At 36.0% G+C, this 13,395-nt stretch overlaps 1 protein-coding gene and 1 non-coding gene across 2 annotated transcripts in view; one reads left to right on the top strand and one right to left on the bottom strand.

Moving 5' to 3' along the window:
• Window positions 1-13,395, bottom strand: part of ADA (adenosine deaminase) — a 28,200-nt gene that overhangs the window by 8,711 nt on the left and 6,094 nt on the right. Inside the window, 6 exon segments of the mRNA XM_032217983.1 lie at window positions 461-582; window positions 3,035-3,092; window positions 3,095-3,152; window positions 4,634-4,777; window positions 8,499-8,621; window positions 10,163-10,224. Coding sequence (XP_032073874.1) covers window positions 461-582; window positions 3,035-3,092; window positions 3,095-3,152; window positions 4,634-4,777; window positions 8,499-8,621; window positions 10,163-10,224 — 567 coding nt within the window.
• LOC116509823 lies at window positions 7,565-7,669 on the top strand. The gene has a single exon (XR_004255545.1). It is a non-coding gene; the product is annotated as a U6 spliceosomal RNA (small nuclear RNA).

Below are 13,395 nucleotides of genomic sequence, written 5' to 3'. Positions count from 1 at the left end.
TCTTACTGATGGGACTTGGAAAGGAAGAGAAATCCATTCATTAAAAATAATGTGACCAAAAAACAGTAGAGCACTTTTCAGGCTCTGCCAAAATCTGGAAAAGTCAGGCTGTTTCAAGGAACAAAAAGAAGGAAAGGCCATGTGAAAGCCAAAGGATTTCTCATTTTTAAACAAACACAACCCTAAAACGTATCAGTAAGATGCGTAAATAGAAGGGAAATCTAAAACAGAGAAGTGACCATATACATATTTTCCTCAGAGTTTTTAACCAGAGATTTTTTCATTCAAGGCTGAAACATTACTTGTAATTGAAATCTGGATATTGTATTACACATGGGAAGTAGAAATTTTGATCCGAACAATGATTTGGAACATTAAATATTGCTGAAAATAAGAGAATGATTGGTCCTGAACTACTCCCTTACTGGGAATCTTAGGCTGATTATAAAACTGAACATACTTTATAAGCTTCTAGGTGGCCTGAACAGTCAGCAATAATCGATTCATCTCCAGCTAAATCTATAGCAACCACTGTATCGTTCCAATACTTCTTACACAGTCTCAGTATTTCTGGCGACCACGCTGGAAAGGAAAACATAAATAAGGATCATTTTTTAAAATTTTTGGCAGAATCCAAGGTCTTGCTTAAATAAGACTTGTAATCATTAATTAAAAATGGTTATACATAAATGACACTTTTATTTTGTTGACTTCCCTTTGACAACTTCTGTGGAGATCAAGCAAATGTTGTAAAATAGCGGAATGGCCACAAATAATTACAATGTTTAAGATACTTTTGTTTATTTCTGGTTAGTTTTTAATCATTTCAGTATGATTGAAATTTCTAGAAGAGTTTGAGGACTCTCCATAACTATGCTACAGTGTAAAAGTATTACATTTTATCACTTCCTAGAATTTCTAACTAAATATATTTCAAGGAAAGCGCATAATCATACCAAGGACACGGAGATTCATAATCGTGTCACACAGTTTTGCATGCTGTGCAGGCTTGGTACATACAAGATAGAATCAAATATATCCAAACTTATGCACTGTTGTCAAAGCGTAACTTTTTCTCCACTGAAAGGTTATTATTTATGAAGTTTTATATATAATTTTAAGGTAACAAATATATCTTTTCTCATGTTGTTTAATCTTCAATAAAAATTATTTCACCATACTCTAAAACAGAGGAGTAGCAAAATAACAAAGTAGTTCATATAATAGCTAATTATAAAAGAAAAAATATACAGTATTACAAAGAGTAATGCAACCATATAAATTGACCACAATATAAATTATTGATATAGACTACAAACTGTTGATAAATAATCATGAGATTAATTGATAGTGGCTCACTGTACAAATGCAAGCCTTTATTCAAAGGAACACATTACCATTAAATAATAATTATCTAAGCTAGAAAAAATATTCTCTGGAGAAAATATTCTGGAAATCTTATTACATACTATTACATAAAAGTGCAACTATTACTGCCAAATTGAAGTTCTGAATAACTGGAGCATATGTAGGGTTATAGCAACAATCAAATAAGAAATAATTTGTAGATTCCCTTGACTCTGGAAATAAGATTTAGTTCAGTAAAATTATTCACTCCAGTCACTGAAACTTCCATCTTTTCAAGAAGAAAGATAGGAATTTCTTTCTTCAACTAAATAGATTGATAACTCTGTCCTGGCATTTCTCATTACATTCTATGTGATATTTATACATGTATAGACATATAGCACATAATGTATCTAGAAATAAAGCTGTTTCCAAAACTTTCAGATTGACAACCTAATTCTGAAAGGTTGGTGTACCAGCATCCAGCAGATTATCATTGCAATCATTAGATATATTGAATTGAGTTATAGGGGCACAACTAATTTATCAATTAGAATTTTTAAGGAGCAATGGTCAATAACCCATTACTACCCTGTTTTCCCCAAAATAAGACCTCTCCGGATAATAAGCCCAATTGGGCTTTTGAGTGCTTGCGCTAAAATAAGCCCCTCCCCCAAAAATAAGCCCTCCCCGAAAATATTGCAACACAACAGCAGCATGAGGTGACCATGCTCGCCACCTCCTGCGCCTCAAAAATAATAAGACCTTCCTGAAAATAAAGCCAAATGCTTATTTCAGAGGTCAAAAGAAAATAAGACCCTGTCTTGTTTTCAAGGAAAGACGATACATAGAAGCACTAAGTAAACTGGCTGTATTCCAACACATGCCTTTTGTTCAAACAAGGACCTCAACAAATGTGTTTAGGATAGAGATGTTGGGGGAAGGCAAGGTCACAAGCAGTGTTATGGAAGAAGAGAAAGGAAATCACTGGGAAGATCAGAGGACAGACAATTGACCAGCTGCATATATTACAGCAGCCACATGGCATTAGCCTTCCCATTACCTTTCTTTCACCATCATCTCCTAGTCACTGTGTCTAAGATCTAAATTGGGTGGATGGACAGGTTGGCTAGTTGGATACGCTGTGCCTGAATTAAGGGTGGAGATGATGAGCAAGTGACTTATCAGTGGCTAAATTTGTCTAGCTAGCCCTTTGGGGAAAAGTGATGTAAAGATCAGTGGGTGTGTCTGCACAAAAGCATGTGGAGAAGAGAAGCATAAAGAGCCTTGCCCTATTCATCCTACAAGATCCCAGCTGAAACCTGGAGCAACTAAGTTTCTTATTTCAGTTCAGAGCCATTTGTTTTATTCACAAAACTCTTTTACATCATGCCTACCTTTTAATGTGGAAACACCTACGAGCAGGTTCCAAATTCATTTATTTATTAAATTTAAATGCAGCAGACAACTACAGCCCTAAACATCAATCACAACTTTTATGCTGATATATGAACTACTGATTTCAATATTGCATTAGGAAATCTTGCTTTTATCTCAACTAGGAATAAATAATATTCTTTGCCTAATTACAGAAGGATTTAAATCTGAACACTCAATGTGGGGAGGGAGGAAGATGGAGAAAAGAAAACAGAGAGCGCAGTACTATCAGTAAACGGTTATACATTACATGGCTTGTCACGCATGCAGCAGAGAATAGACTTGACTTTGATGTTGAAATCCTTTTCTCTCCATCTTTTAATCCTTGATTAACACAGTTAACGACGTCATCTGGAGTAACATCTCCCCTTTGAAAAATAAATAATCAGTGTACTATATATATTAGATAATTAATTGTTATGAATTTGTTTATTGACATGAACACATATAGATATTAATAATCATATTGCTAACATTATCCAGCTTTATTTATTATGGGGCAAATAGTTTCTTTTCTACATGGAGATAGCACTCACATTTCAGATAAGCTAATTAACAACAAAATATAGCATGCCAGGCTACCTTGGCAGGAATTTAAAAACCAAGAGGAGCAGTAAATCTTCTAGACTCCTTTAAGCTTCCAAGAGGTTTCCCTACAAAACTGGTTTGAGAGCTAAGTTTGCAGTTAGTTTTCAATAATGCTTCACAGTTCTATCTAAAAAAATGTAACTGTTGTAAAGTTCTCCAGAAGGGTCAACTTACTATGTGTAATTTTATATATAATGGCCAGAAGGCAAGACAAGAAACTAAACAAGGAGAGAAACAACCTAGAACTAAGGAGAAATTTCCTAGCAGGTGGAACAATTAACCAGAGGAAGGGTTTGCCTTCAAACGTAACTGGAGGTTTATAAGAAGAAACTGGATAGCCATTTGTCTGAAATGTTACAGGTTCTCCTGCTTGAGAAGGGGGTTGGACTAGAAGATCCCAAAGTCCCTTCCAACTCTATTATTTGGTTATTCTGATTATTGATCCCACAAAGTGAGAAATTAGAAACATGAACTAGTTTAAATCCTTTAAAGTACTCGATTTAAACTGGACAGTAAAGCCATAAAATACATCCCCGTATTAATATCTTATTAATATCATAATATAATGCATCAATACTGGAGAAATATTTATAGTTGAAAGAAGTTCACAGATTGGAGCATAAAATGCTTAATCTTAGTTGCACTGTGTTTATATTTTTTGTTTGTCATAATAAATGATAAAAAAATGATAAAAAAAATATATTCATGGAAATTATAGTATTGTTAATCAGAGCTAAGTACTGAACCAGAAGAACAAATAGTAAAGAAATGTCCACTTTCTAGTGAACAAAGTAACTCTATATCAGTGTTTCTCAACCTTGGCAACTTGAAGATGTCCGGACTTCAACTTCCAGAATTCCCCAGCCAGCGAATGCTGGCTGGGGAATTCTGGGAGTTGAAGTCCGGACATCTTCAAGTTGCCAAGGTTGAGAAACACTGCTCTATACTGATCTCTTATATGCTATGAAAAATTAAAAGATACGCAGAGTCATTATACTGTCAACTGTCATTATATATCAGTATTGCATGTTCACTGAATACAAATACAGTGTGCCATTAGTCACAAAACTGCAAAGTCACCTGCCATCCAGTAAAATTTAATTGCTCCTCTTAGAATACTATAATTTATATCTTTTATTTGTGTTTCCAGGGATGTGAACTTCAATTCCCAGAACTCTCAGCAACTGCCTGGGAGATGAAATACGTTAGGAAGTTTCCAAGACAAGGAAGCATTATCTTATGCATTTAAACAATAACTCACTTTTTCTGGTTCCATGGGATTGGATCTACTTCACAATTGGCAAGAAGATGAGGGCTGTACCTCACCTCAGCATAGATCACACCCTCCTTTGCTTTCATCTCCACAAATTCATAAGCAATTTTTCGTATAGCTTCTCGGTCACCTCTGCAAATAAAAAAGCTTGTTTTAGAATCTGTAATCTGTCTTGGCTAATTCAGAATCTGTAAAACATGGATCTGCAGAACTATAAGAGTACCAGGAAACAAAGTTCTAAAATAGTAGCATACTGTTTACAACTCTAATGTGTCCCCAACCAAAACAACAACATAACCTCCCCACCCGCAATAATCTGACTTTTCAAAAAAGTTTGGTAGTATATAATAAAGATCATACAAAAAGATCAAGATTCTGATTCAGATCCAATCCCCAAAATGTAATGCAATAAGCTATATTTACAAGATTATGAAGGAAAAATATTTTCCTTATTTTAACATTATCTAAATAGATTCAATTAATGGGAAAGTTTGGAATATTTAAAATTCCAGATAGTTGAGGCATAGAATCTTTCCAGTCCTTTTTGCATCCAAGTCCAATAATTTTCCTCTAACACATGTACAGGTCCCAAGTCACATGTGCCTAGAATTGAGTAAAATAGTTTTAATTCCAGCTGTGCAAAAGAGCCACACACAAATGTATAATCAGAAATTATTGGCAATATTCCTTGCATCAATTCTGATCTGGAAACAGGACATTGTGTACTGCCAATGTTCTTTTACTGTCCATTAAATCTGTTGCTTATGATTGCGTAAATTCTAAGAATGGCATCCAAAATCTATGAGACTGTTTCGAATTAGTACTTTGGGGAGAAAAATGAGCCAACAATGTCAATATTAAACCAAGTAATGTATGGAGTGCCAAGAGATTTATGGACCCCAAAGAAATAGGCCATTTGTTCTTCCCAGTTTTTAAACACTTTGTGTTCTGACCCAGTTCCCCAAAACATGACAAACCCTCTGAAGTTAACTCAAATATTTCTTTATTAGGAGCCCCGCAACCCAGGGAAAAAGTCTCATCATAGGCTAACAAGTCCGTCTGTCCAGAAGATGAATAGTTGTCTTCCATATCTATTCATCTCTGCCCTCTCCCTTTTTCCCCCAGAACTAGGGTGGGGCTTCGCTACAGCAGTGGCTCTTCCTTCCCAAGGATCGGCTCATGAATTTCCACTGCTCTCCTCTGCCTTTTGGGAATCTGCGTGTCAGGCACTGGACCCAACTGTTCCTCCTCTTCCTCGTAAGCCACCTCCAGACCTGGGAGCTGTTGACTCTCCATCTGAGGGCTGATGGGTGGTCCAGGCTCCACCTCTGTCTCTCTCTCTCTCTGCCAGCTCCACTTCCTCTTCTTTCTTGGAGCACTCAGATTGCCTTAATGCTGGCCCTGATTCCCACGCCTCCTCTTGCCCTGATTCAGCAGCTGGAGGGGCTGGAGGCCAACAGGACACAACACTATGCCTCATCTAAATCATTATTAGCGTTAGTACCCAGTGCTAGTGTTAGTCCAAAAATAACAAAATACATGACTTTGATTTTTTTTGTATGAGATTCACAGTCATGTGTTTCCTCTCACATCTCCTTTCTCCCCTCAATTTCTCATCTTAGGCCTGGATTCTCAAAAAGTCATAATTTGTCTATTGTAAACTAGTATTAAAACCTAGGTTTCAGAAATAGTTGCCCCATACAGATGAAACAGACTTTAATTGCCTGAAAATCATGATAGAAGTTGGTATCAGGGACAAAACTGATATATGAAACCCCAAAAACATTACCTGGTGTTCTATCTAATCTAATTTGATTCAATGCAGACAAACTCGTTTTTATCAAAATGCTATTTCTCCTACCCATTAGATCTGCCATTTCTTCATTTTGCTCTTAATGTGTGAATGAATATAATAAAGACTGCCTAACTACCTGAATTTTCTTCTTCAACCCTTCCCCAAAAGATCGCCTTCAGCTTTATAGCCTATGAATGCTAAACTCAACTTTAAGAATAACTACAAATTTAAAAGAGCACAGACGGATTCAAATGCCATGGAAGCTTCAAATAGAAAATACAAACATCTACAATTTTAACTGAATTTATTCAATAAAAACTGCATATCCCCACAATTTTCCCTTCAACAGAAATGTATCCCCGAGTAAGCATGGAGAGCACTTTAAATGTTTGAAATGCTGTCTATCAGAAAAGATGGTTCTCTCAACTGATTGTGGATTTTAAACCTATAACCCCAGTCAGCCTGTTCAAAGATAAGGACAATGGAGATTAAAGTCCAAATATCTGGAGGGCACCAGATTGCCTACTCCTGCTCTATATAAATGCAAAGTATATTTTCGTATTTGCTATAATCATATCTTCTAGTAAGAATAAAACGCTATAGTATGCACTTTGGAACCAATTTATACTAATATACCTGCTATATGAATTTGTTTGGATTCTTAAGCCAAGAGCACAATTTGTTGAACATTCACTGTCCACATTGGAACCAACTGGATATATAGTGACAGCTGTGAACCTGTGAGCTCAATTCTCCTTAACCAAAATCCCACCATCATTTAGTTCAAAGTTTAAAGACAAAAATATTCCTCTGCTTTTCTATAGCAATTTAAAACACAGATAAAAATGCCATGTAAGAGAAAATTTTCATGTGGTTAATTCCAGACTTGTGGAGAAAGTAGGAGGAGGAGGAAGGAGTATCAGTTCTGTTCGCTGCACTGAGTTGTTTATAAAAATAATGAAGATGTGATAAAAACTAAAATAATATAAAACCACAAACATTTGTTACAGAAGGGTGTTTCTCTAGCAATACAAATTGGGACATTATATACATTGAAGCAAGAAAATGTGTAAGGAGGAGCATCCAATTTTAAGATTGCACTAATCTCAGGGTCACAGCAAGCAGTGCTCGCTTCGGCAGCACATATACTAAAATTGGAACGATACAGAGAAGATTAGCATGGCCCCTGTGTGGTGCAATACTGGAAGAAGGAAGATTTGCCTACTATTCAAGAATGGACATTAAAAGTAACAAACCTAGCAGAGATGGCTAAAATATCAGCATATCTCAAGGATCACTTAAATGAGAGATATAACTGGAGTGGAGAAGATGGATCGATTATATTCAAAATAAATATGGGATTAAGAAATTCCAGATAGTTTACGACTGAATAAACAAGGAATGATATAATCTGTTTAGAGTTAGCCTAGCAAAGAGGAGTTAAAGCTCAAATGAAAGATGATAGTAACTTTCTTTAAGTTTATTTTAGAAAATCTTTGTTAAAGATTTATACCCTGTATTTGTTCTGGGAAGTCGGGGGAGGGGGAAGGTTGGGGGTGTGTGGTTCGGTTGGGGAGGGCGGGGGGGGGAGGTAAACATTTGTAAAAGTTTTTTTTCTAAAAATTTTCAATAAAAAAAAAGATCACAGCAAGTTGTGCTGATCTTAAGAAATCTCTTGTGACAGCAGAAGTGCCTATATGGCTTCAAGAAATTTTTAAATACCCTTCAAAACTATTCCGCTTACATGGTAATTGATAAGCATAGAGGATTATCATTTACCAGTGAGTCATGTACAATAGATTAATATTCTCTCAAATGGAACAATGGCATTGATCTTTAAGCAGCAAATTAGATGGGGGAGGAGGGGAGAGAGAGAGAGGGAGAATCAGAGAATGCATAAATGCAAATACATAACACACCCAGAAGCTAATACAGGAAGGTAATAAAAAAGGATAAGCTTGACGTAACAGATTGCTAACCTAGCAAAATGAATATCAGTTTTTAGATATCGAAAATCTTTTTTACAATAAGTAAATTGGAACAAATTATTTCACTTACGCAATAGCTGGCATGTACAAATCAAACTTTTGAAGAAAAGTAGTGAGACATCCTGGTTTATCACAAGTAATTTGTTTCAGAAGGCCATCTGTTGTATCTGCAGGTAGATGTATTCCTCTTTTTCTAGGAATTTAAAAAGTTTGTATATCAACTGCTGAAATTAATTTAGGATTAGTTTTGAACAGTCATTTCTTTTGTGAGTGCATATGCTGATAAAAAAACGGAATAGTCAAATAGCCCTGGCTAACCATTATATAATACTTTTTAATGTATCCCCAGCTAACTTTTAACCTTAAAAATGAAGCATCCAATAAAATACGTATTTCCTTTTCTGGTATAACTTTGTTGATAAATTATATCCGTGCACATCAGATGTTTCCTGAATCTTAATATCAATTCTATTGTCTCATTTCCTCGTGCCACAAAATGCTTTAATAAACAAAACTGCCTTACTATTAACTCACAAACAGGAATTTTTAAGCTTTACACAACAGTATAAATTTCCATTAGAGTAGTAACTTTTTAGTTACTGAAATTATATTATTACGCAACAGCTTCCACTGGGATATAAGCCCTATTCTCACTGTTTTCCATTTTCCTAGCATTTTGCCAAAAATTTGTGATACAATTGTTTTATTCATAAATGTGCTTTTTTCATGTTCAGAAGTTTTAAAACAGTCAGATATAGTAGTGGAGTCAGATCCCAAATTTTTGCATCCTATTCTTTCCTAACTTTCAGATTTTTCCATCTATCTTAGGTAAGGTAAAGGTTCCCCTCGCATATATGTGCTAGTTGTTCCCGACTCTAAGAGGCAGTGCTCATCTCCTTTTCAAAGCCGAAGAATCAGCGCTGTCCGAAGATATCTCTGTGGTCATGTGGCCGGTATGACTAAATGCCAAAGGTGCACAGAACGCTGTTGCCTTCCCACCAAAGGTGGTTCCTATTTTTCTATTTGCATTTTTACATGCTTTCAAACTGCTAGGTTGGCAGAAGCTGGGACAAGTAATGGAGCTCACTCCATTATATGGTGCTAGGGATTCGAAGTGCCAAACTGTCAACCTTTCTAATCAACAACCTCAGCGTCTTAGCCACTGAGCCACCGCATCTGAGAAAATGATAGAAGAGATTATTGATACGATGGGAACCATGATGCCCACTTTTAAGTAGATTATACAGATGAGTAAATATAACTATGACTACATCATTAATTTACTTCCTGAAATAAAACCTGGTTGTTCTACCGTGTTTCCCCCTGAAATAAGTGCTTGGCCTTATTTTCAGGGAGGTCTTATTATTTTTTGAGGTGCAGGAGGCGGCGAGCATGGTCACCTCATGGCTGCTGCTGTATTGCAATATTTTCAGAGGTGACTTATTTTCAGGGGAGGGTTTATTTCAACACATGTACTGAAAAGCCCGATTGGGCTTATTATCCAGGGAGGTCTTATTTTGGGGAAAACAGGGTAGCTATATGGAATTTTACTTCTAAATTCATAAATCAACAACATCACATAAGAAATGGGATCAAACATCAAAATGTTTCCCTTTTAAAATTTAAACAGAATAATTGAGAGACAGACTGCAAACAATGTTGATTAATGATAAAGTACTAATGGCATGGTTGCTTAAAAAAAAAAAAGAAGAAGATCCAGAGTTGTTAACTTACTTGCCAAAGTGTAGAATAGTTTCTGGTTTAATGGCTCCATCCAAGTGGACATGAAGTTCAACCTGCAAGAGATAAAAAGTTATATAAGTCTTATTGTAATTAGCCATCTAATTTTCACATTCAGCTGCATTTTCAGTCCCTTATAACAAATGTGTTCTCCACCTTTTATCCAAATGCAAGCGGTTTGAAAATTTGATGAAAATTCAAATAACCTTGTGAAATAACGCAGAAAATTTCAAGTTCAAAACAATAACAAAACCCTCTGACTGACTTACACATAAACTGCCTTCGCTTGTTGAGGTGTTCTGAACAGAGGCTGATGACTATCCATGACTATTTGTTAGAGGGGAAAAATTGTGTAACTGAAAATACAACAGTACCTATTCTTTCTGTGAAAGATCTTAGTATCCAATAAAAAGTAAAGGTTTTCCCTGTCCAACTCTAGTGGTGAGGCTCTCATCTCTATTATCTAAAAACTATCTAAAATATATCTAAAATCAGTGTTGTCCAAAGACATTTCCACAGTCATATAACCAGCATGACTATACAGCAAGGTGCAGAGAAAGCCGTTACCTTCTCACCAAAGTGGTACCTATTTATTTACTCACATTTGTATGCTTTCGAATTGCTAAGTGGGCAGGAGCTGAGGCAAGTAATGGGAACTCACCCTGTTGCTCAGCACTCGGGTCTCAAACCCAGGCCTTCAAGCATTCCAGCTGACAAGCTCAGCGTCTTTGACCACTGAGCCATTGCGCCTTCTTTGTACCAATTTATTACATTTTGAATTTCCCTGAGGAACTCAAGATATGTGATCTAAGCTTCATTCATACAATAACTATGTGAAGTACCTGATCACTAAATCAAGACAATATATGTCCCCCAAATTGATCCTGTAATCGAAGTATTGTCATACTATATTTTATTATCTGTCATCTTGTACTAATATGAAGGCAGCTTTAGTGACATAGATTATTGAAAAAATGTCTTTTTCCTCTTTTCATTCCTTTCACTCTTGCAGAGAGTATTTGCAGACTAGAGAAAATATTCTGATGAACATGTAAGTAACATCCAATCCAGATGAATTCTTGTTTCCCTATTACAAGTAGTCCTTCACTTACGACTGTTCATTTAACAACAGTTCAAAGTTATGAGGGCCTTGGGAAAAATTAATTTACCACCTGTCCCTGAAGTTATGACCATTGCAATAGCCTCACTGTTATGTTATTACAATTTGGATATTTGGCAACTAGCTTGCATTTACAACTAGTTGCACCAATATCAATTGGGGAAGCTAGTTTTGCTTAACAACTATACTTAATAATCATCGTAAAAATGGTAGTAAAATCAGGTCTGGTAATATGATGAGTTGTTTTACAACATACGATGGCAATACCAGTCCCATTTCTGATGGTAAGTTGAGTACAACCGTTGTATTAATTTTCTATAAATGACACCAAGAAACATATACAAAGCAGGACTAGTGATGATAGAATTGATTTTCATAACAGTGCCAAAGGCATGATAAAATATACAGAATTCAGAATTATGAAGGAAGCTTCTGGGAAAAGATCTGTTTCAATAGGTTTCAGGTTAATATGTACAAATTAGAATTTTTGTTATGTCAAAAGAATAAAAAGATATTCCAAAAATAAAAAGTATATATATAGCTAAAAAGAAAAACTATGCAAGGGTGTATAAATTATGTGAGAGAAAAATGTAGCCTGCATATGATACAAGCAGTACCCTGTTTTCCCGAAAACAAGCCCTCCCTCGATAATAAGCCCAATTGGGCTTTTGAGCGTATGTGCTAAAATAAGCCCTCCCCCAAAATAAGCCCTCCCCCAAAATATTGCAACACAAGACCAGCCATGAGGTGACCATACTCTCCACCTCCTGCACCTCAAAAATAATAAGACCTCCCCAAAAATAAGTGCTTATTTTGGGAATCAAAAGAAAATAAGACCCTGTCTTATTTTCATGGAAACATGATACTTTTGACATTCCTGGATTGAACACCAGCAAATAGGCAGCACTGTAAGAAAATTCTTGAATTTACTAATGGAATTATCATTAGGCTTTCCAGCTGGCTTCTAACGTCTCAGTTATAATCAAATGATCTCATATGAATGACATGTACTTTTGAGTTTGTTTTACTAAGTCACCCAGCTGGTTGGGACTACAACTCATATCTCTGGGCTTCTAGGCCAGCACTTTAACCATTAGGCCACAATGGCTTTCTTACATGCTCATCAGATATACAGAAGGTTAATTTATATATAAAACATAGATATCTTACATATAATCCATGTCAGTTATTTCATATATTGTCACATTATTGAGGAAGCCAAGCCAAATCTATCAAGTTAAACAATACTAATTCTATACAACACGTTACTGTTCTGCTTGAAAGATTTTAGTACAGTAACAAGCCCACAATAATTCTACAACTGAATGCATATCCAATTTCTAATGGAGCTTGACACTCGTAGAGTTCCACTCAATAAGAATTACATCCAGTCTTTTTATAATTAAAATCAAGAAAATTCATCAATTAACTGATATACTGAAACAGTATGGTTTCTAATTAATTAAAGGAGAGCTGCCAAACTTAGAACAATATGATCCCATTAGCCTGCCCAGCAAATTATCATGAGTCTGCTTGAACATTAATTTTTAGAGAGAACATGCAGTTTAATAGTATATTAAGTTTTTGTATATTAATTCTACTAACAAAAAGGTGAGAAATATTGTACATTTTTGAATGCATGAATTGCCCAGTTATTTGATCTCTAGATGAATAGATGATTGCACACGTCAAAGTTAGGAAACTATTTAAATGAAATAAATGTGACACTGCTCGTTTCATTGTTTTCCAATGGAAGGAAAAGATACAAAATTTCTGGCTGTAGTTTGTGCGTACATTTACTTGGGACTAAGTTCCATAAAGTCCACCAGGGACTTTTAATTATACATGTACAATTTTAGGATACCACTAGAGAAGGGATCTCCAACTCCCGGACTTTGGCCCAGTACCGGGCCAGGCCCGTTCGGAACTGGGCTGTGGGAGCAGCCCGTGAGAAGCGCACCTGTGCAACTCCACTTGCACAAGTGGCTGGTGAGCAAGCATGCAGCTCCATTTGTCCAAGCGGCAGGCGCATGTTCCCACCACTTGTGCAAAGGAAGCTGCATGCATGCTCACTCATCACTTGTGCAAGTGGAGTTGTGCACACACA

The sequence above is a fragment of the Thamnophis elegans genome, chromosome 5 (genome assembly GCF_009769535.1).
Source record: "Thamnophis elegans isolate rThaEle1 chromosome 5, rThaEle1.pri, whole genome shotgun sequence".
In the NCBI taxonomy this organism is placed as follows: Eukaryota; Metazoa; Chordata; class Lepidosauria; order Squamata; family Colubridae; genus Thamnophis; species Thamnophis elegans.
Note: the sequence above shows the minus strand (reverse complement) of the source record. Positions and strands in the feature narration are given on the sequence as shown.